At 45.8% G+C, this 24,277-nt stretch overlaps 1 protein-coding gene across 4 annotated transcripts; it reads left to right on the top strand.

The window, feature by feature from the left end:
- Positions 1 to 5: 5 nt before the first annotated feature.
- Positions 6 to 23,705, top strand: TLCD3A (TLC domain containing 3A). 4 transcript variants are annotated; one of them, XM_026517812.4, is made up of 5 exons: positions 12 to 355; positions 16,532 to 16,615; positions 20,078 to 20,282; positions 21,449 to 21,544; positions 22,033 to 23,705. In XM_026517812.4, the coding sequence occupies exons 1-5, from the start codon at positions 201 to 203 to the stop codon at positions 22,300 to 22,302; spliced, it is 810 nt and encodes a 269-aa protein (XP_026373597.1). In that variant the 5' UTR covers positions 12 to 200; the 3' UTR covers positions 22,303 to 23,705. The 4 variants fall into 4 exon arrangements, with proteins under 4 accessions (XP_026373599.1, XP_026373597.1, XP_026373598.1 ...); XM_026517813.4 differs by lacking the exon at positions 12 to 355 and adding an exon at positions 15,877 to 16,097; XM_026517814.4 differs by lacking the exon at positions 16,532 to 16,615 and having other exon boundaries at positions 6 to 355.
- The last annotated feature ends 572 nt before the right edge of the window (positions 23,706 to 24,277 follow it).

Genomic DNA, 24,277 nt, shown 5'->3' with positions numbered 1-24,277 from the left:
GGGATAGCGGAGGACTGACCTCTGGTCGCCCGGAGGAGGCGTTCCCGTCACGTTCCGGGAGTTTCCCCGGGTAGCCCTGTGGTCCCGCGGCCCCTGCCTGCGCTCAGCTCTCCTTAACATGATGCGGTCCCGCTTCACCTCGCCGAGGGCGCGCCCCCCACTGAAGGCCCCGGTGTTGGGGAGGGCCTGGCCGCCCTGGCATGACCCCCAGTGAGGGTAAGCCCCGACAGCGTCGCGACCGACCGACAGCAACCTTCACAGGCCGCGAAGCCGGCGATCCTACAGCTCCCAGGGCCCCCTTGGTCAGTGGCAGTAGGTGTCCCCCTGCCACCGGCGGGAGAATTGACCCCAGCTGGTAAGTGGCGATGTTGCCAAGGACAGTTTGTCGGAGGGACAGCGTCCACTTACAGTTAAGTTCCCCATGTGCCAAGCCTCTAGGCAGAGTTTTCTGGGGGTGTCTGCAGCTTCTCCTTGCGGGGGGCGGGGGTTGGTGGGCGTGAAGAGCCAGATTAGACAGTGCGCCGCCGCTGGGGAAATGTTTACTTTCTGATACTCAATATCTGGAGTGTAAGTCCCATTCCAAGACTAATAAGCTGTGTGTTCTTGAGCAAATCACTCCATCTGCCCTGCTTACCCTGCAAGGATAAAAAGCGCTATGCAAATTTAAGCTAGTAATACAGGTAATATTAGGGTGCCTAGCTTTTATGCACCACAAAGGAAAGAGAGGCCCGATCACCCTGTGGAACCACTTTTCCTCCAGACATTTAAAACAATGAGGCGATGGCAGCCAAGGAAGAGTTGTTTTACTAGTTAAACATTGTGAAATTGCAAAATGGATGAGTCCCTGGCCCCACTCAGCTTTTCTTTTTAAAATTTTATCGAAGTTGTTTGTAGTAAAAACCTGGAAGCAATTTCTAACAATGAGGGAAGGCTTAAAAATATAAGTCGGCTATACGATAGTAGTGTATTGACACATAAAATCGTGGTTTTGAAAGTTACTTAATGACATGGAAAAATGTGCTTAATATATACTAGAGAGTGAAATGTACATTTGAGAAAGCGAAAATGTCCAGCGTGGTCCCAGTTTATGTGTATTTTGCATGTATTAAAATGATAGCAAAGAAATAGTGCTTTTCTGTGGATGCTGGAATGTACACTCTTTGTACATTTTCCCAAAATGTCTACAAATAGCCTGTAGGACTTTTATAATATTTTTTTTTTAAAAAAAGGTAATTTTATCCACCTGTTTTGGATCTTTATCTTTTATATCCGGGCATAATTTACATATAGTAAAATTCACCTTTCAGTTTATAATGCCATGAGTTTTGATAAATGCCTGTAGTCATGTCACCACCATCCCAATCAAGTCCTAGGACGGTTCTGTCATTCCTCCAAATTCCCTCGTGCTCAGCCCTGTTGCCTGGCAACCACTGAGCTGATTTCTGTCCCTACAATTCAGCTTTTTTAGAATGTTATATAGATGGAATCATATAACATGTTGCCTTTTGAGTCTGGCTTCTTTTACCTAGTATGACGCTGTTGCGTTTCATCCGTGTTGTGCATGTATCAGTAATTCATTGCTTCTTGCTCAGTGGTAGTCTACGTGGCTGTACCACAATTTATTTATCCATTCCTTGTTTGAAGGACATTTGGGTTGTTTCCAGTTTTGGGCAATGATGAATAAAGCTGATATAAACATTTGTGTGCGGGCTCTGTGTGAACAAAAGTTTCCATTTTATTTGGGTAAATACCTAGAAGTGGGATTGCTGGATTGTATGGAAAATCTGTGTTAAACTCTGTAGAAAACTGGTAAACTGTTTTTCCAAAGCGGCTGTATCATTTTTGCATTCCTACCAGTGCTGTATAAGAGTTCTGGTTGCTCATAGAGCTTATTTTTAATGACGCTAAGACCTAACATTTCCTAACCCCTAGTATAATGCCAGGCACCATGCTAGGCAGGCATTGTCTCTTTTAATCCACACGGCAATCCTGCGGTTAGAAATTAGTATCATTGCCCCATTTAGCAGATGAGAAAATGGAGATGTAATTACAATAAAAAAACTTGTCTAAAGTCCCATAGCTAACTCTTCCGAACATTGATTCACTCATTCAGTAAACTCAATAAATATATTGAATGAGTGAACGAATGTTGCTGCTGTTCCTTCTGGAGGTAGGCGCTGGGCTAGGTGCTGGGAACTTAGCAATCATCAAAGGAGACCAAGTGCCTGCCTCCACAGAGCTATTTCCATGTCTGAAAAGGGTATTCATACAAATAAACATAACCATGATAGGTCCAACAAAAGACAAATAAAGCATATGTCGAAAGACTCTCTTGATAGAGTGTCCTGATTGGATTTGGGGGTCAGGAAAGGCTTTTCTGAGGAGGTGATTTTTAAGCTGAAGCAAAGTGTGGGAGATGGGAAGAATTGGAGGTGACAGATGAAAGGAATGGTATGTGCCAAAGCCTTTAGGATGGAAGAAATTGGCCAGGGGGTTGGGACTTTGAACGCCAAGGGGAGAATGGTACAAGAAGAGGCTAGAGCAGTAGGCAGTGCCAGATGACTGAGGCTCCTGGAGGTCCCGTTAAGGAATGGGAAGCCTTTGAAGGACTGTAAGCAGAGAAGTGATAGGATCAAGTGTAGCATGCCTGCCGTCAGCCCTGGTCCTCTCATTTTTGTTTTCTCTGCTTCTGAGCAGCTCGCATTATTGTGGCCGGTCAAGAAACTAGGGTGACCATCTCCAGTCCAAATTCATGCTGTCCAATTTCCACTGATTGTCCTTTTATGCATCCATTGTCAACTCTCAATTGCATTCCCCCTGCTTCCCTGTTCTGAAGCTCCCAACTCAGTGATTTCCTTTCTCCCTCTTTGCAGAGAAGGTACTAGTAATGAGTATAAGCTTGAGTTTAAGAGAGTTGCACAGTACAAAAAGTGTACTTTTGTACTTTGTGGAAGATAAAAGAACAGAGATACAGGTGGACACTAGGTTTTAAAAGAAAGGCATTAAGAGGGCGCCTGGGTGGCTCAGTTGGTTAAGCGTCCGACTCTTGGTTTCAGCTTGGATCATGATCTCGGGGTTGTGGGATCAAGCCCCGCTCTGGGCTCCATGCTGGGCATGGAGTCTGCTTAGGATTCTCTCTTAAAAAAAGGGGGCATTAGGGGCGACTGGGTGCTCGGTCGTTAAGCGTCTGCCTTCGGCTCAGGGCATGATCCCAGGGTCCTGGGATCGAGCCCCACATCGGGCTCCCTGCTCTGCTGGGAGCCTGCTTCTTCCTCTCCCACTCCTCCTGCTTGTGTTCCCTCTCGCGCTGGCTGTCTCTCTCTCTGTCAAATAAGTAAATAAAATCCTTTAAAAAATTTAAAAAACAAAAAACAAATGAGCTGAGCTTTAAAAAAAAATTTTTTTTTTCCCTGTGGGATGGGGTATAGCTGGTGACTATTGGTGACTATTACAGAAAACATATTTTCTCACTTGATATTTTATCTTATTCTAATACTTAAAACACACTCACATACCTTGGAGACCCTGTCTTTTAATGGGCAAGGGGAAAAGGGGCACCTGGGTGGCTCAGTCATTAAGCGTCTGCCTTCAGCTCAGGGTGTGATCCCAGCGTTATGGGATCGAGCCCCACATCAGGCTCCTCCGCTGGGAGCCTGCTTCTTCCTCTCCCACTCCCCCTGCTTGTGTTCCCTCCCTCTCTTGCTGGCTGTCTCTCTCTGTAAAATAAATAAATAAATTTATCTTAAAAGGGAGGGGCATTAAAATAAGTAACAGGCTAGACTGGTTTATTTATGATAAACAGAAAAGGGAAATGGAAGAAGTACAAAAAATGGAAGAAGTCTGGAAAGACAGATTATACGGTCTTAAGATAAAATATGGATGTTGACATATATGAGAAGTTTGAGGATGGCATCAAAATGAAATGGAAAAAAACAGTAATCCCCAGAAGAATTTTCATAACATTTCTCATTATGCCAAAAATAAATTAAGTCTATGGGATGGAAGTATTAAGTAGTTTTAAAATAGCCTTTCACAATGAAATCCAGTGAGCTCTCTACATTTCATGTGCCTGTCAATTTAGCATTTCTTTCTAACCCGGTTAAAAGGAGTCTCCAATACCCTGTTGTATTTGCACTGGTTTCGTAGCCGTACTACATTAATAGACAGGGTGCAGAGTATGTTATTTTATCAGATCAAGACCGTATCATTCTTCATTTAAGCTTCCCCTCCATAATGACCTTCTTTAAATGCCTCAGCTTTTTGTGAAATGTCTTGTAAAAAAAACCTGCAAGACTTCTGAATTACCTGATCCTTCCCCACTAAGCCAGTAGCATAGCCCCTTCCCAACACTGTGTTAACCAAAAATACTCTCTACAAATTTCCAAAATGCCCCCTAGGACTCTCAAACCCCATCATACACAGAACTGTTATCACTATGGGTGGCAAAGTTCCCACGTCAACTTGTAATGGAGGAATCGAGTTTGATCTCTGCAAGAAATCTTGTTCAAAAAATGTTTCCTTGGCACTCTTTTAAGGACTATTTTTAGTACATGGCTTTTCATGATGATACAGTCTTTTGCTGACCAATCCTCAAGTTTTTGAATATCTTGAACACCACCGCTTGTCCTGGAGTGGCATTCAGGGGTTCTGCTTGTTCCCATCGGCTGGACACCCAGTTTTGTTTTGATTGGTACTCTGGTTCTCCGTGCATGCCCGTTCTTGCTAAGCAGATCATAATCTCCAGCTAGCTTCAGTAGCTCCCCTGTTCCCACGATCGTGGCTCAGGCATTCAGTCATGCATACATGCTAACTCCCAGATGTTTGTAGAACCCGTCCACATTGGCTACTTTGGGTTCACATTCAGTAATTCCTTCACCTACTCAACAAGGTGATAATTATACAGGCCAAAATGACAAACCCTTTTGTGTAAGTCTTACACTTTACAACAAAAACAATATTTGTTTTATAAAATTGACATTAACTAACTAGTACAATCATTATAATGTAGCTACCATTAATTCATTGTATCTAACACCCTTAAGTGTCCAGTATCTTTTAATCTTTCTTGAGTCTGGATCCCTTGGAGGACATGAAGAACTCTATATAGATCTTTCCCCCAGAAAAATATACATTTGCACATTTTGCATGCAATTTTAAGGGAAGGGGAGTTCCACTGAATATTTCTTAAACTTCTTCAAAAAAACAAAACAAACAAACAAAAAACCTCTTTTTTAAGCCCATGTCTCCTTCTGCCAAACATAAAAATCTTATGAACAACCTTCCTACACGTAATATTCTCCAGTTTCACAATCTCTGATAACACAGTTGATATCCCTTCTCTACCAGCCAAGAATATTTTGCCTGGCTATATTTTAGGTCTACATCGGAAAGCCAGTTAAAAGTTTTATTTCCTGGGGTGCCTGGCTGGCACAGCGGGTGAGCGTCTGCCTTCGGCTCAGGGCGTGATCCCGGCGTTCTGGGATCGAGCCCCACATCAGGCTCCTCCGCTATGAGCCTGCTTCTTCCTCTCCCACTCCCCCTGCTTGTGTTCTCTCTCTCGCTGGCTGTCTCTATCTCTGTCAAATAAATAAAAATAAAATCTTAAAAAAAAAAAGTTTTATTTCCTAAATATAATATTGTTCAAGATCCTGATGTCTTCCTCCACCCCAGTCCCCCATTGAGAGTCACTGCTGTGAGACCGCTCGCGCAGCCATCATTGGTCTCCAAATCTTCTATATCCACACTCGGCTTTCTCTCCTTGGCGTCAGTCACATAGTTACAGCTGCCTGTGAAAATCCTCACGTTGCTTATTCTCACTCGCTCTTTTTCTTTGCCCTCACCGCCCTTGCCTAAACATGCTTCTCTGTTGGGTTTAGAGTTTAGCATTTTATGGGCAGATATAATCCACTACACTAAATGACAGTGGGTGGTTTTAGGGACTAATAGAATAAAGTGTATTTGCATAGTATTTTATACACAGCTTAAATATCTTCATATATATGTGTGTATATATATGTGTACGTATATATATATATGTGTGTGTGTACACACACACACATACATAAATAATGGGGAAAAATCTTGGAAAATCAAAGCCATCGTCTTCCAAGAGCTTATACGACACTTTGACACTTTAAAAAAATGATGACTCCGGGGCACCTGGGTGGCTCCGTTGGTTAAGTGTCTGCCTTTGGTTCAGGTCATGATCCCAGAGTCTTGGGATTAAACCCAGATCAGGCTCGCTGCTCAGCGGGGTCCTGCTTCTCCCTCTCCCATTCTCCCCGCTTGTGCTCACTCACTGTCAAAATAAATAAATAAGATCTTTAAAAAAATAAAAAATGATGCCCGCAAAAGCATGTTATACATATGTCATGTTTTAAAAAATATTCCCTTTCATGTATTTTGGGGCACAGCGTGCTTTTCTTCATCGAATTTGTAACTGTGTTTCAAGATAACATGGCTGTAAAGAGCAATGTGCCTTAGAAAACCAAGCATGTCTAATAATTAGAGCTATTACTTTCGAGGAGCTTATTATGATTTTCCTTTTTTTTGATAATTATGTAATAACCATTTTTATTGGAGAAACTCGTATAACGCAGGAAAATGTAAAAGTCACTCTTAATTCACCTTACCCCATGTACACACGAAACCAACACAGGCACATACACACTTCTCTCTACAGAGGTTAGCAAACTGTTTGCAGTTTGGTGTTTTTTCCTTCCAAACCTTTCTTTGCATGATTATATAGCCGTATATGTACTAATCACATTTATAGTTTTTTTTAAATTATAAGTTATATCTCACTGTACTTATTGTTCAGTGATTTGTTTTCTTCCCTTTAACAGTATGTTCTGGAAATCTTTCTTTGTATTTTGGTCTGTCTCCTTTTAATGGCTATATAGTATTCTATAATTTCACCATACCATAAAATATTTTATTACTTTTTTACTGGATATTTAGATTGTTCCTAATTTTTTGCTTTTGCAAAAAAAATTATATCCTTGTAATAAATAGTTATACTTCTGTTTTTTTTTTTTTTTAAAGATTTGTTTGTTTATTTGACAGAGAGAGCACAAGCAGGGGGAGCAGGAGAGGGAGAAGCAGGCTCGCCACTGAGCAGGGAGCCTGATGCGGGTTCGATCCCAGGACTCTGGGATCATGACCTGAGCCGAAGGCAGACACTTAACCGACTGAGCCACCCAGGCTCACCACATATTTATACTTCTACCAGCATTGAGAAAAGTGCCTATATCCTTGTATCTTTATGTACACTAGATATTATCAGTTTTTTAAATATTTACTTATAAAGCTTTCATTGACCTTGTTGTATTTCTTCTGTGTATTTTCAGTTTATATTATTGGAATAATTCTCTTGGGTCATTTGTGTTTCTTCATGATTTGTAGGATTTCTTGGCTATTCTGGATATTAACCCCTACTCTGCTATATACTACAAATTTTTTTTCTAAACTATTACTTGTTTTTAACTTGTTAATAGTGCCCTTTGATGTACAATTTTGTTTTTAGCATACACAAATCTGTCCTTTTCTATATGACATCTGGGCTTAATGCCTTGTTTGGGAAAGCTTTTTCTAGCCTGTGAATTATAAAAATATTTTTCAAACTTTTCTTCTAATACATCTATAGCATTGCTTTTCATGTTAAATCTTTTATATATCTGGAATTTACGTTTGTGTCTGGCGTGTGGCATTGTATTAGTTTTCTAGGACTGCCGTAACAAATTACCAAAGGCTGAGGGCATATGACAGCAGAAATTAATTTTCTCAGGTCTGGAGGCCAGAAGTCTGAAATCAAGGTGTTGGTAGGATTGATTCCTTTTGGGGGGCTCTGAGAGAGAAACCGTTCCAAGGCTATCTCCCTTAGCTTCCAGTGGGTACCACCAGTCCTTGGCATACCTTGGCTCATAGATTGATCATTCCAATCTCTTACTCCATCTTCACATCACCTTCTTTTCTGTGTCTGTGTCCTTTTTGTCTCTTACACGGATACTCTCATTGGATTTAGGGCCTACCCTAATCCAGTATAGTCTCACCTCAGTCCTTACCATAATTAAATCTGCAAAGACCCCATTTCCAAGTAAGGTCATGAGGTTCTGGGAGGACGTGAATTCTGCAGGGACAGTATTCAACTGATTTTATTTTTTCCAAAGGAAGACTAACGGTATCTGTGGTTTTCTTAGCCTTCCTTTGCTCACAAGTATGATGTGTTTGCCAAAGATTAACTTTAGTGGGTCTGGTTCAGGACTGTGTTTTAGTCCATTGAGCTATTTGTTTCTCATACACTGTTTCAATTATGATAATTCGAGGGTGTTTTGATATATTGTAAATTCCTCCCTCTCCCCGGTGTTCTTTATTCAAATATTTCTTGGTCATTCTGGCACATTTTCTCTAATTCGTATAAGCTTTAGAAAGAGCTTACTGAGTCTATGAAAATCATGTTAAGAATTCCATGGGAATTGTACTGAATTTAAAGATCAATTTGAGGAAAATTGACGTGTTTACAGTATTGAATCTTCCCTTTAGGACCATGCTCTCAATTTGTTTAGGCTTTTATATCTTTCAGTAAAGTTTTGTAGCTTTCTCCATATAGGTCTTGCATTTTTCTTGTTAGGTCTAAAACTAACAGATTTTTTAAATTTTTTTTTAATTTTTAAAAAAGATTTTATTTATTTATTTGACAGAGAGAGAGGGAGCACAAGCAGGGGGAGCAGCAGAGGGAGAGGGAGAAGCAGGCTCCCTGCTGAGCAGGGATTCCTGATGCGGGGCTCGATCCCAGGACCCCGGGATAATGACCTGAACTGAAGGCAGACGTTCAACCATCTGAGCCATCCAGGCACCTCACTAACAGATTTTATAAATTAAAAAAATATATCTGAAGCTAATATAACACTGTATGTTAACTATACTGGAATTAAAAATTTAAAAAGACTGCAAATGGTCCTCCTTTTCTGTTACATTTTCTAATTGATATTTGCTGGCTTATAGAAAATCCGTTCAATTTTGTGTATTGGTCTTCTTTCCAGCCACTTTACCTCAATTCTTTTATTCTATATTTCAGTTGATTTTCTTAGTTTTTCTTGATAAATTACTATATTCTCTTTCTTTTCAACGTTAAAATCTTTTTGAAGGTTTATGTGTGTGCTGCTGTATTGGCCAGGACCCCAGTAGTAGAGCGTTCAACAGCTGCAGATTGAATGAACATGGCGCTTAAAATTGAAATAGAAGAAAACATATAAAGATGAACCAATCAAGCCACAGATGCTGTGTAAGGAAACAGTGGACTTGCAACACATGAAAGAAGGAAAGTGGCAGAATCTTGGCTAGTCAGTGCTTCCTGTCCTTCACGTTGGGGTAGTATTTAAAACTCTGAATCCTTCCGAGACCTCTGCTGGGCAGCTCCATCAGGTTACCTGCCAACAGGGGAATTTGCTCTGCCTCCAGGGCAAATGTATTTCCGTCTGGCTCATAACTCACCAGTTTATTCAGCCTTTCGACTCACAATTAGTAGTTTGCGAGGTGGGTAACAGATAGGTGGTGACACTCAGCGGCCACATAAGCGTGCGCTAGTGGGCTTGGGGCCGAGCTCTCGGTGCTGTGTGTAAGGAAGATCCCTTCCCAAATGAGTTTAGTCCTTGTAACTAATTAGCTTTCTCTGCAGTGTTTTTAGTTCTCAGCCATAATCTTGTCGAGAGGTAATTAACTCTGGGGTGGAAATTGCCTGTGCGTGGTAAAAGACACTGCAAGCTTAGCTTCACAAAGAATGGTTTTCCTTCGTTGCTTAAACAGGCACCAAGGGCCTACGTAATTACAGTTTACTAAATAGGTTAATAGAGCTCAGCCTATAAAAAGCAAAAACTAGATACTGAAATAGCAGCTTGAGTTTCTATAGATATTATGATACCCACTTTAAGGACAGAAACCGAATGCTAATAAGGATGGGACTCTTACTATTTTTAAGTTTAAAGTTACCAGAACAGATGAAGACCTTGTCTATGTTTTTGTGCCATAGTGTGCATCTATGGACAAACCCACTCTCCCCCAGTTAAGAATTCCTTTCAAACAAGTGATAACCCACTTTGAAAGATAATCTATAATCATCAAAAATCAGATTACTTCTTACTTATTAAAAACAAGGTTTGTAAAGATTTTAATAACATTGAAAATACTTATAAGTGAAATATTATTCAAAATTAATTTAAAGCATGACCTCAATAAAAAATATAGGGGTGCCTGGGTGGCTCAGCCGTTGGGTGTCTGCCTTTGGCTCAGGTCATGATCCCAGGGTCCTGGGATCGAGCCCGGCATCTCGGGCTCCCTGCTCGGCAGGAAGCCTGCTTCTCCCTCTCCCACTCCCCCTGCTTGTGTTCCCTCTCTCTCTGTCTCTCTCTATCAAATAAATAAATAAAATCTTTTAAAAAGAAGAATAAAAAATACAATAAATGCATTTAAAGAGGACTGGGAAGAATTTTACCATAATGTTAGTACCTGAGAGTAGTATCTCCCAGTGATGGCATTATTTGTGATTGTTTTCCATAGTGGGCATGTTTTACTTTCTAACATATATTTTTTTCTAACATATTTTTTAAAAGAATTTATTTAGAGAGTGCATGCGAGCAGTGGGAGGGATAGAGGGAGAGGGAGAGAGAGAACCTCGAGCAAACTCTGTGCTGAATGCAGAGCCTGATGCTAGGGTTCGATGTCACGACCCTGAGATCGTGACCTGAGCTGGAATCAAGAGTTAGTTGTTTAACCGACTGAGCCACCCAGGTGCCCCTAGCATATATTTTGAGCAAAAAACTAACAATACCATCAGAGTTTAGTTGAGTAAGCAAAACAAACCTGTTACGGAATTATTTCCGAGATGCGAAGACACTAAAAATTATTGATGTGATGATTTAGGAAGGCAGCTGAAATTGTTCCAGTTTGCTGGTTCTAACTCATTTCAAAGGCAATTTCCTTAATGGTTCCATGCCCTTGAATATTTTTTTTTTAACTTGAGTTTAGAACTCACACTACTTTTGGTTAGGTGTGACTATCTGCAAACGAGCAAATTTTTGCACTTACAGCAAAAGAAATATGTGAGAGTGCCTTAAAAATATAAAGCAATACATCAAGGCAAGTACTATATAATCAGTTCTTTGTGTAAATTATGGTCTTTATTGACATGGATCATTATCACGGCGCACCGGAGCAAGGAGCTGCCTGCGGTGCGCCGCTGTGGTCCCTGTTTGTAGAAACCATGTGCTTGGGGTGTGGCTGTGCCTCTTAGACGTGGAGTTTGCTTTTGCAAATAGCCCAGGATAAAGCTGAGGGAGCTGCAGCCTGGAAGCTGGCTAAGGCCAGACCTCGATCGTCTGTAATCCGGTAGGTGTGTACCGAGAAGTTTCACTTCAAGTAACTGTGCGGCAGGGTACGGAGATAAAGAAGAGTGAGTCCCTTGCCCCTGCCCGGCGTGTAGTTTATTTATTTTTATTTTTATTTCTGAAAATCTCTCATGGAGTTCTCCCAAGCACCCTGTGAGGTGGGTGGAGGAACCCGTATTTTACAGAGGTTAAGTGGTTTTCCCCAGGTCACACAGCTTCCGTGTCGCAGAGCCAGTGCTGCAACTCAGGCCCTCTAACGCTAACCCCCGCGCTGTGTGTCGCTGTGTGTCACGGCGGCCTTCTGGACTGACGGGCCCTGCCTGCCCATCAGAGGCCTGCAGTCTAAAGGGGAAATAAATGTACAAGCACCAGGGCAAGGCCGTACTGATCAGGTATTCTTGTGGGGTGCAAGCAGAGTACAGGAGAAAGAGGGGGAAGGCGACTGAGTAACCTCCTCCTGGCCACATTCTGGCCTGAGAACAAGGCGCCTCCTTACTTGGGCCATAGATCTTCATTTTTTTTTTTTTAAGATTTTATTTATTCATTTGAGAGAGAGAGAGAGAGACAGCCAGCGAGAGAGGGAACAAACACAAGGGGGGGAGTGGGAGAGAAAGAAGCAGGCCCCCAGTGGAGGAGCCTGATGCGGGGCTCGATCCCAGAACGCCAGGATCACGCCCTGAGCCGAAGGCAGACGCTTAAGGACTGAGCCACCCAGGCGCCCCATGGGCCATAGATCTTCAAATGCAATATGGCTTTCGCTGGCACCCGCCTAAAGGGAATGCTATTCCATAAAAGGCTGTCTCTTTCTAACTCTTTGTACACCTTTTACCCTTCTCTGTGTCTCACAGCTCCTTCTTCTATTTACTTGTTGTGAATTCCAGTCTCTGGATCCTTATCTCTGTTTATTCTCCAGAGTCAAAGGATATGTATCTTGGCCTTTTTATTCCCTGTAACTGTACCGCTCCCAGTCTTCTGATAGACCTTCTTCCTGTGCTGTATCTCTCTGTCCATCTCCCATCATTTTATTTCTTCCCTTGTTCTTCTTGCTCTGTCTCTGCTTCTAAAGTCGGTAATACAGAAGTGAAGTGCAGTTCTAAGCAAAATAACCCATTTCAGAATAGAGTTTCATTTTCTCTGTTATGATTTTTTTTTTAGTAGATGGGTGGATAGAGACCTCCAAGGTCTCTCAGTTCTGGAGCTTGAAGTGAAGATGTTTCGTGTGTGAATCTCGGTGGTTTTTCCTTGGTGTGTTTTTCTGGATGGGAAGAAAATGTCCTTGATCGAGGGTAGCAGCCCGCACACTACGTATCTTCATGACATTCACCTGAGTATTCTCAAGAGTCTCTTACAAGTAAATATGGTATTTTCCGTTTAAGGCTAGAGAAACCAGCGAGCAGAATGGGGAGAGTTCTAATACCCTAATGGTATCCAGACTGGGGTTTAAAGGAATGGGAGAGATAGGGTAGAAACCAGAGAAATCCCACCGTGGCTCTCCCAAACTGGGAGCTTTATCAGTTCCCATTCAAGGGAATTTTGTATATGAGCTCTTATTTTGTAAACGAGTCTTATCTTGACATCTGGTAACCCAAACCTCACTCTCAAAACCCACCTAAGAGGCGTAACTAAAAACTCCTAAGTCCCAACTCTACAAGATGAAATCACCCTGAACGTGAATCAGGAGCCCGGGTGACTTGAGCCCTGCCGCGTCCTAGAGTGGCACGTCAGTTTACCATTCAGCTACAAGACGAAGTGATATGTTCACCTACCCCACCAGGTCATTTTGAGACCCAAGTGAGATTAATATATGTGAAAGTGATTTGAAAAATTGTAAAGGCATCTATAAATATGAAATGATATTAATAATGGCAGCATCAGAGCCCATAAACTACACTCCACACATTATAAATTTGTGAGGAAACAGGAACAGTGGTTATTATTCAGAAACTGTATTGTGGAAAACAACGACTCTTCCCTTGCTTATCAAGTTTGGAGGCAGCGTAGTTGTTAAGCACGCTGACCTTGAGGCAGAAAGTAATGAGTTCAAATCCCAGCTCTGCCACCAGGCCTGCGAACTTGGACCAGTGTTCTCATTGCTCTGGGACTTATTTTGCGTGCATGCACGCACACAGAGGACAACAGATTCCTTGTGAGGATCCAATGACATAATGCTTGTAAAATGTTTGATACAGTGCCTGGCACATAGTAAATATTCAGTCAATATTAGCTTTAAAAAATACCAAGTATTTCTTGAGCACTGGCAATGTGCCAGGCCTAACTTGGGAAACAAAATGAAAAGACACCTTCCTGTTTCGAAGAACAGTTTGGTAGGGAAACATACATATAAATAAAACCCAACATGCCCACTATTCAAATGCAGAAGTGATCTAGAGGGGAATTTATAAATGTGCCTACAAGAAACAGATAGAAACCTTCCTGGAGAAGGAAACACAGCTCAAAACTTTGAAGGGTAAGTTTGTGTGAAAAAGGCTTTATCATTCGCCGGAGGGGTTGAAAAGCCAAGGCTCGTGTTTATGCTTGTTGGCTTCTGGTGATTCAAGCTTAACATTCTGGAGATTTCATGAGCTTGGTGTTGGAAACTGATTTTACTTGCTCTTTTCTATATGTGAAACATCTGTTGTTTTGTTTGCATTTCGTAGACCCCGTAGGGGCTGCATAGACAACTTCTTGCATAGGGACTAGATTGGTTCCCACCACTTAAAAGTGTTAGCATCCTTGCTGCGTGGTGCTGATCCCTTTAAGGAGAGCAGGCAGGGAAGACTGGTAAGCACTTACCCCTCTCTGGAAAAGCTGGAGCTGGAGGTGACTGGGATAAATAGGGAGGGGATAGAAAGTGGAATGCGTATGCATTTGCTCTGGAGACAGTGAAAAGCTTACACACAGGTGTCCTTTGTCCACACGCGAGTGTGAGAACACAGAAGGCTTTGCATTTGCCAGATGCCTTGCTCCCAAACTGAAGTGTCTTTTTCGGTTCACCAAGTATGTTAGCAATGAATTTGGGAGTTTGGGATGCTACCCTAACTGGAAGAAATTTCAGACTTTCCTTTGGGTATTCTGTTTCCTTAATGTTGGTTAAATCCCTCTACTTAATACGTAAGAAGACGTTAAAAGCTGTGTTTACCTGCTTCTACATCGGTAACTGCTGTGTTAGAGAAATGTAATTGGCATCTACCTGAAATCATGTTATAAAAGTCATAGAATCACAAGAATTTAGAACTGGAAGAACCTTAAAGACCTTGTAGTTCAGCTTCTTCATTTCGCAAATGAGGAAAACAGTGGCCCAGAGAGGCTGAGTCCCACTGTTTTAGAGAGTCAGTCCCTTTTAGGGGGCTTTCCTCAGCATGTTGCATGGTGGTGATGGGAAGAGACCCACAGAGCCTTTCAGGCGCAATAGGCGTAAATGAATTATCTTTCCCCACGTTAGCTGAGGAAGATAGAGACCAAAGCAAAGTAAAACGTTGGGAAGTCCCAAGAGGGAGAGAAGCCAGCAATGCTGAAGCTACTGTATTGGCCCACGTGACTGGTGCTGAGTGAAAATGATTTCCAACGCGTTCAAATTTAGGGCACCTGGATGGAGAACTTTAAAAAAAGAAAACATTGTCAGCAGCCCCCGAGACTGCCGAGTGTCTTGGGCCGAAGGCGAGAGGCGGTACCGCGGTGCCGCAGAAAGTCCGCGGACCTGGTGTTCCACCTGCCTAGGCCGATGGAGAGGAACTGCTGGATTCCGCAGCCGGAGTTCAGGCTTTTAGGAGCGACCCGCCCCCTCTGGAGGAACTGCCGCAGTTGGCCGGACGTGGAAAAGCCATCTCTGGCCTACAGAGGGATCATTTCCCTAAGACTCCTATTTGGGCGCAAGAGTGCTTGGTAGATAAGCCAGGCGGGCAGATGGCCACAAGCCCACCCGTCCTCGCCTTCCTGCTGCCAGAGAGATGCCTCGGCCCGGAGGCTCGCCCACCCGCGTGGTGGGGGGTCTCCACCAAAACCTGGCCTTCTCGGGGCCTCCCCCCCGCCCCGGCCCCTTCGCCTGGGGCTGGGGAGCCGAGCTGTGGGCAGGTGCCGGGCGTTTCTTCGGTCGGGCCGGTCCCGCAGGGAGGGGGACGCGTCCGCGGTGACGGAACAGAAGCCCCGAGAGCCTCGGCCCTTCCCACCGCTGCCCCGGCCCCGCGGCCGCTCGGGAGGCGGCGGCGACCGCTCCACGCCGCTCGTGCGGGGCGCAGCGTCGGCGCCCTCGGAACCTCCCGGGCCGCAGCTCGCCGCCGCCGCCCACTCGCCGGCCGGCCGGGGGAACCCGGGGAAGCCTCGGGGCCCAGGGGCGGCGGCGGCGAGACCCCGCCCCGCCCGGCCGGCCCGCGCCTATCGCGGCCGCCGGCCTGGTCACGCGGAGAGTGGCGCTGCGGGCTCGGGGCCAGCGCCCGGCGGCTGCCGGAGTCGCGGCGGGCCGGGGCCGGGACCGGGGCGGGGACGGAGGGCGGAGGGTAGAAATAGGGGCGGGCGGGCTGCGCCAGTCGGGAGTTGCGCGGAGCCGACCTGAGCCAAGCCGAGGGCGCCGAGCGCGACCACCGACCCCCGAGCACCCATGCTGCTGACGCTGGCCGGGGGCTCGCTCTTCTTCCCGGGGCTCTTCGCACTCTGCACCTGGGCGCTGCGGCGCGCGCGGCCCGCATGGAGCGACTCGGACTGCGTGATGATCAGCACCAGGTACGGGCGAGGCCGGCCCCCGGCGCCCCCCGCCGCCCCCCGCCCGGCCGCGCGGAGACCCGCCCCGCCGGCGCCCGCCCCTGCGCCGCGCCGAGGGCGGAAAAGGGGGGCGACAGGAAGCGAGGGGGCTGCCTCCCTGGTGCCTTGCCCCTCCGGGGCGCTGGCCGGAGCTCTCCGAAGACCCCGGCGTCCTCTCGGGAGGGAGAGCGAGAGGGAGGAGGATGGGGGGGCGCCCACGCGGGTCGGGACCGGGCGGGAAGCTCTGGTCGATGTCTGCCAGCTGCTTCGGGGTCGGGAGCGCGGCGGCGGCCGTGCCCTCTCCCTCACCGCACTGGCAGCCTCGGGGAGAGGCAGGTTGAAGGCTCTGGGCTTTATGCTGTCCACTGGACTGGATTTTTTTTTTTTTTTTCCTTTTCTTTTCTGCCGCACGTTAGGCTGGTTTCTTCAGTGCAGGCTGTGCTGGCCACCGGGTCGGGGATCGTCATCATCCGCTCCTGTAGCGACGTGATCACGGACAGGTAACATCCAATGCCAGGTGAAAGCACAAATGACAGCGGTGAACTTTTTCGAATTTTCCACATTTGAGTGGCTCCCAGGAGCTAGTTGTTTATCAGCACATGCGGTAAGGTAGCTGATTGATGGGAGAACTTGGGCACCATAATTAGTCCCTCCTTCTCTCTTTACCTCTTTCAGCCTCGCCCACTTAAGACAAAGTAAACTGAAGACATGCTAGAGAATGGCAGGGTCTAAATCTGATTTAAGGTGGCCCGTTGATTCAAGTTCCTTATGGGATAGTGAGTGTGAGAATTATTTGGAAGTGGGAATCTGGCTTTTGGGTCTTTTAAATGATTTCACTGGAGTCCTGATCTGGAGTATTCTTTGGCCAACGTATATGCAGTGTGATTGGCAGAAACCCTCTGTGGAAAGGAACAAAGCCACCAACCCTTCCTTTACAAGTGCTGCTCATGTGTCTCCTGTGGATTCGCTAAAGGCAATGAAAAGGTTCCCCGTGCTTTCAGGAAACTGACCTGTACCTGAATTCGAGCTCAGTCCAGAGACAGGTCAGGAAATGTGCATCTAGGGAAAGAAATCATAAAGACCAGGGCGGTCTACTTTGTATGTAGTGTTTAGACCTGGGCAGTTGTTCCACCGGCCCCCGAGTTTTCTAAAAAGCTATTTTTTTTTTTCAACTGTCTTCCTAGAACCACTCTTACCTTCTCCTCCTTAAAGAGTGATAGTCAAACGTGCAGGGAAAGTCTCACGGCCTTTCCTAGTCCTTTTCTCATGTTGACTCTGCAAAGTGTCCTGCTTTTTACCAGTTAAGAGTGGAATCGGATGGGAGCAGGAGTGCGGTACTGATTTCCCTGTGGCCTGCAAATTTAGTGTCTGGATCTTTCTTAGGATTAGTCCCGCCATGGTGACTTTTGTGCTTTTCTTCCTATGCCTCTTTTTGGACAAAACCCAGCTATCGGCAATGAATTATAGATGCTGAGAGAAGATAGGCCAAGTGACCTTGACTGCATATACCAAAGGCTAACACATTTGCTTGGCTGGGTTCAGTTTTTTATTTTCATTGAGCATTTTCTGATCGTGTAACAAGGTCCCTGACTGCCCCCAGTTTGTCATATCAAATTTGACAGCAGCCTCCTTTGCTAAGATTAAAGTGACAAATGTGACTTTGCAGTATTTTTTTGAGCTGATGTGAGGGCAAGCAGCAGGCAACTATACATTTCAGAAGGTATTTACACACCGCTAGCTGTCAGTTCTGTAGCCCGCTGTTGTGGTATCCCCTCCGAAGCGCTGTGTTCTTCGTGGCTGGATCACGGTAGCACACCCGAGTCTGTTTTCCGGTTCCCCCTTTTGTGTATCCTTATGCCTTAGGTTCTCTGGTCACAGAATGGACGTAGGCATTTCTGTGCTCCCCACCTCTGCATGTATGCATAAGGATGTTCTAAAGGCACCGAGATCGTCTTTAAAAAAAAAAAAAAGGCCTTTTGGGGCTCATATACTGTGCACTCAAATATTTTTCTATCGTACACCTTCTTTTTTAAAAGATTTTTATTTGAGAGAGCACGTGTGACTGCGCTCAAGTGGGGGGGCGGGGGGGTGCAGAGGGAGAAACAGACTCCCCGCTGAGCAGGGAGCCCGATGCCGATGCCTGGCTCGATCCCAGGACCCTGAGATCATGACCTGAGCCAAAGGTAGATGCTTAATCGACTGAGCCACCCAGGCGCCCCTATTATATATCCTTTCATTTTATGCCTTCATACGGAATACATATCTGTAAATCCCCCCGAATTATATGCATAATGTGGTGTGGGACCAAAGATTTCAGGAGATTCTTAAAGGAGTCCAGATGCCCGAAAGGGCTAAGTGTCCTAGCCCTAGGCAATTTGATCGGTTTAAGCATGTATATTTGGGTAGTACTTTTTATGTTTAAAAGGACTTTGACACTTCTAGTTTTTTAATCCGCATAAGAACTTTGTCAGGGAAGTAAAACAAGAATTATTGTCCTGCTACTACAAAGAAAGTTAAGTCCCAGGCTGGTCGTTGTTAAGATTATAATCCAGACCTCTTGTTAATGAATCTTCAGAGAATTCTCCCTATCAGCCACAATTTCAGATCTCATTGAATTGGTACTATGTGCAAGATATTACAGTCCTAGGCTCCACTCCAGGGGAGCTAAGCTTTTAGTAGTTCTTCATAGTTATTTTACTTGGAATTGCTTCAAGAAAGCAACTGGAGACCATAGATGGGCAGTGGAATAAATATCACACCTTTTTGCCAAAATGGAACCTCGCTAATGAATTCACATACACATCTAGTCTATTTGCCATTGTTACTTTGCCTGTTTTGTTGCTTCTTAATTTAGTCATGCCCTGGGAAGTGCGGACTGGTTCAGGAACAGAATTTGAACGGCGCCCTCTATAGAGTATATTCCCAGTGTTGTGGTTCAGTGGACTGGCTTCTTAGGAAATCACCCGACACAAAGTTAAAAATACAGAGTTGAGCTCCCGAGGCCTCCGGGAGTGGAGTCCTTAACAAGCACGGCAGGTGATTCTGGGTTCGGGTAGTTTGAGAACCGTGACACTAAACTGTGTCTTCTGACACGTGGGTTCTCAGTGAAAATGTGCTGATTGAGTGAAGCTAACCCTCAGCAGAGTATATGATTTCTATTTTGATTTTTTCCCCACATTTTCTGTAGTGTGATCATTTCTCATTTGGGAACAAAATTGTCGAAACTAGAGACTTTCCTTCTAATCTGCTCTGGGACCGTGATAAACAATCATTTAGACTCAGCAAATATGTATTTAACCCCTTTGGGCAAGTAAATGGGAACATCGTCTTTTGTCCCAGCTTCTCTTCTGATATCTGACTGCTGTCGGGTAGTCCTTGAGCTCCAGCCTCCTTTCCAGATGTATTTTTCTTAATGAGTGGAATTGGGATCAGCCATAGAATTGTAAAGAAAAATGGTCAGGGTAGTTTCCCAGAAACTCCCTAAAGTGGGGTTGCAAGCAGATACTCGAGGAAACTCCCAACTGTTGAGCAACTAAGTGGAGTTAAACTGGAAATATTGGATTGGGCATTTGGGACACCTTCAAACAAGTTTCTTGGTGGGGCTAATGAATCATTTGTAGAGATATCTGTATCAAAGTTAGCTTATATTACAAAACGCCAGAAAGTCCATTAGAAAGGAGTAGCTAAATCAGGGAAATGGTGACAGCTGGTTACTGAAACTCATGGTGCTGAGGGAGTCCCAGCCTTCCGCCTTTGACACTTACTAATTGGCCTGTAATTGAGAGAAAAATCTTCACTCGCCTTATTTATCACGGTCAGCATCTTCCTTGTAAAGTGTTTGGAGTCAAAATAGCTGGCGAGGCACAGAGCTGAAGGGGATGTGTTTGGGAAGAGGTCGGCTTTGAGCCTTCGTAGCTGATCTCCCTCACCATCTCACGGACTGTTCGTGTGCTTTCTTCTAGGCACTGGCTTGCCCGACAGTATGTCTGGTTCTTGATTCCATACATGATCTATGACTCCTACGCCATGTACCTCTGTGAGTGGTACCGAACCAGAGACCAGAACCACAGACACTCCCTCACCACTTTTCGGAACTTCCTAAGTAAAAACCGCCTCATGATCGCACACCACGCGGTCATTCTGTTTGTCCTTGTGCCAGTTGCCCAGGTATGGCCTTCCAGAACAGCCGCTAGCAGACTCGGTCCTTCGTTTCCTCCTGTTAAACTGGGTATCTTGACCATTACGTACAAGTCTGGATTGTCCCTCTTTCCTTTCCCCTTCCTCCCGTACCCACCGGCCTGTGCCAGCTACCTCCATGGTAAAATCTCCCCGGCAGATCCCGTCGGAAGAAAATGCACCCTGCAGTGTTGCCGGTCCTCCTTACCAACAGTACCCTTCATGCAGTCCCCCAGCCCTCTGATTCCCTAGGCTCTGTCTTTAGTTTTACAATATAAAAACGGTATACAGTACAATACAAAACAACATAAAAATTGTTTTAAGAAACTGAGAGTAGCTCAGTCAACTGGTGATTTGCTCTAACGGTGTCAGAGAGAACTCTGTGCTGTGTTGATGTCACAGAAACTTGCTCTCAAAGCAGATAGCCTTATAACTTCTCCTCGGGTCCATGTCCCCGCCACCCCCCCGCCCCCGCCACAACAAGGAAGAGAGGCGGGACTGCAGAAAGGAAGTTAGTCATTCCTGAGTGCCTACCAGGTGACAGTTTCTGGACTGCCAAGCTGATTGCTTTCTACTAATAATTAGAAGTTATTAGAAGTGACAACTAGATCTTGTTCGCCCTGTACCAGAGGTGAAGGAACTGGGGGCTCTGAGAGTTTATTTATTGTACCCAGTGGTAGTAAGTGGCAGAGCTGCTGTTCGATGCTGTCCTGTTTTTTTGACAAGATAAAAGGAGTGGTGTGGAGTACATTACATTCTTAAAGAAGTTTCTCCTGATTGCTTTGGGACCCTGACACCTAGCACAGGGCCTGGCACATATTTTTTGGCCAAGTGCCCTTGGCATGACTAAGTTAGATACCCAAAAGTAGGCTACAGGGTTCCTTCCAGCTGACACTGAAATTCAGAAAAAGCTTGGTATGTGATGCAATCAGCTGACCTCTGAAGTTGCCTCTGGAGCTTGGGGATTTGACCCTCCAAGTTCTCTCGCTATGGAAGCAGCAGAGTATTAATCAGGTCTATACTCGCTCATTTAGCATTTCCCTTTCCCTGCATGGTCTCTCATGGTTACCCTTTCTAATAGCCCCCGTTAGAATTTTCCTTCCGGTGGTTCCTTAACTTCCAGTTCTTATTTCTCTTGTTCTCCCCTCTCTCCGCAGAGGCTCAGGGGAGACCTCGGGGACTTCTTTGTTGGCTGCATCTTCATGGCAGAGCTGAGCACTCCGTTTGTGTCGCTGGGCCGAGTTCTGATTCAGGCACGTGCGGAGGACTTGGCCGTGGCGGTGGGAGGAAGCGGGCCCTGCTCTCCCCTGGCGGGCTGCGGGGTGTGCAGAAATCCCTTAGTGCTGGGAATGGTGGGACAGGAGACCCTTTAACAGACGTAAAGTTCAGTTGGTCTTCTGAGCCTTGGGGGTGAAATTGTACCTTTGATTCAAATTTGATAGTTTTTTAGGTACTTTTTCCTGGTCACAGATTTTTTTTTTGTTGTTCTGGTGTTTTTTTGTTGTTGTTAAATCCACTGTTCCTGTGTGCCTGCTGGCTGGGTGGCTTAGGCCAAATTCAGTTATCACTGTGGGAAAAATGACGAGCCTGTGTGCACACAGAAACAGAGCAGCACTCCGTCAGCTTTGCCACAAGCGTCAGAAGACTAGACGCTTGGCGTTATTGCCGGGGGACTCGGGCTGGTCGTTCCTGGAAGGCTCGGCCTCGCGCTAACTGCATTCTCCTCCCCCTTCTCCTGCAGCTGAAGCAGCAGCACACGCTTCTGTACAAAGTGAACGGAATCCTCACGCTGACCACCTTTCTTTCCTGTCGGATCCTCCTTTTCCCTTTCATGTACTGGTCCTACGGCCGACAGCAGGGACTAGGCCTGCTCCAAGTGCCCTTCAGTATCCCTTTCTACTGCAACGTGGCCAACGCCTTCCTCATCGCTCCGCAGGTCTACTGGTTCTCGCTGCTGTGCAAGAAGGCGTCCCGGCTGTTTGACACCCCCCTGGCCAAAAAGGATGGCTAAGTGCTCCCGGGAGCCGGGCAGTGAGGGTGCCTCCTCACACGAGCTGCCTCTTCTACTCGGTGCTCCCATGGACCAAATCGTGCCCTGGGTGGCCTCAGCCTTTTGGGTCTTGATAAGCAGATGGGTTTGAGTTTTTCTAAAGAATATTCATATGGCCTCCCTCTTCTAACCTGCCTCTTTTGCAAAAGCACTTTTTTCTAAGTAACAGCGATTGGATCCTGTCAGACCTCCACTGGCAGCAAGGTGGTTTTAACGCAAGCCCGAGGATCCTTCCTTGGGTCTTACCTCAAGGGTTCTGGGAGGTAGAAGCATGGGGGTGTGGAGACAGCTGGACTAGGGTGACGAGTTCTGGGCACCCACCTGGCACTGCCCACAGTTTGGCGGCTACCCACCTTTCCGACCACTCAGGGCAGCATCTCGCTTACTGGGCCAGCAGCAGCAAGTGATGAACTTGGTTCTTGACATAAGTTCTTGTGCTGTTGGCCTGGGAAAAGCATTGTGGGTAGGTCGTTTTTTTTACTGTTTACTAGATAACCTATTGCTCCTATGCCTCAGCCTGTCATCCACGTGCCAACACTGAACTCCCATGTCCACTGACTTCCATTCAGAAGTCTTCCTGGCAGGGGGGTAAGAGGCAGGGAAGGGAACCCGAGGCACTGGAGTGGGGGGGGGGGGGAGACTGAGAGGTCAGCGCCATTGCAGGCTTGACTTGGGAAGACCAATGTCAAACCGTGAGCCTGTGAAGTCACAAACACTATTTCTTTCTTAGCATGTCCCCTCAAACCCAGCTTTCACCATGTCCACACGCACAGGATGCTGTTAAAAACCGCAGGGGTAAAGTGACGTGGTGCCTGTCAAGCTCCTTCCTGGGTAACCCCATTCGTTGACATTGTCCTTTTCATAGGACGTGGAAACAGGCTTCTGTATTCCGAACGTGAGCGGCCTCATCCAGGCCGCCTCCTGATAAGCCAGAGCTCGTGTTCCAAAGCCTGTTCCCACAGGAGCGTGCCGCCACTGTGCCGCAGAAGGCCGGGGGGCAAGAGTGCAGGATAGCCCTGGCCAAAATACGTCCTGTGGACTGACTCACCTGCCACTTGCAAATAGGATCTTCTGGTGCCAACACGAACTGTTCCTTACCCACGGGGTGGGTTTTAGAAACTGCTACCATGAAGTTTTTTCTTCAAACGGTAGTAAAAATCTAGAAGTTTTAAAGTGCCTTTTAATTCATTGTTGTCCGTGAACTTGTAGTACTGATACGTAACAGTGTCTCAGATTGTTTCAGTCTTTAATGGGTGCCATTTAAAAATGTCAAATGCTGTAATTTTTTTTTACCGTTTTTGTTTACTGTCAATATAGCTTTATAAATCACCCCTGTGGTGATTAAATTGCACTAATATTTCCCAGCTTCTTCTCATTTGTGAAATACATCAATACCGACTTCTTTTCAGACCCATCCTGACCTGACTGGACTCCCTGCTGTGTGCTATTGCTCCTGGTCTGTGTTCCCATCCACGCCTCCGGCAGAGGTGGGGTGTGGAGGGGTGTGGGCGTGCCTTCAGCATGCGGGAGGGCCTAGCTCATACCTTCCTCTAACATGCTTCTGGGGTTCCGAGAGTACATCGCCGGGTCCTCGAGTTCAAGCCCAGTGGTCGGGCGACTCTTGGCATGGTCTTCTCTTCCTACGTGAATCCCACTTGGGAGCCGGGAGGGAACCGGAATGATGCCTTATTTTGAATGAGGGTAAGCATATGAAGGTGATGGGGCATATCCTTTCCTCTCAAACGCCTCCCCAACCAGTTCTCCCAGTTTTGTGATATACACTGGACACGTCAAGGTCACGTTTTTACGCCTCTGTGTACACCACCGCCTGTTCCCACTCACTCTTGAAAACCATGGCAGCCTACCCCAGGGACAAGAGAATTACGCCCATCCTTTAGACGCATCTCTGGTGTTTACCGGACTGTTTTACGCCCGC

The sequence above is a fragment of the Ursus arctos genome, unplaced genomic scaffold, assembly GCF_023065955.2.
Source record: "Ursus arctos isolate Adak ecotype North America unplaced genomic scaffold, UrsArc2.0 scaffold_24, whole genome shotgun sequence".
NCBI classification, from domain to species: Eukaryota; Metazoa; Chordata; class Mammalia; order Carnivora; family Ursidae; genus Ursus; species Ursus arctos.
This window is presented reverse-complemented; position numbering and strand designations above follow the sequence as displayed.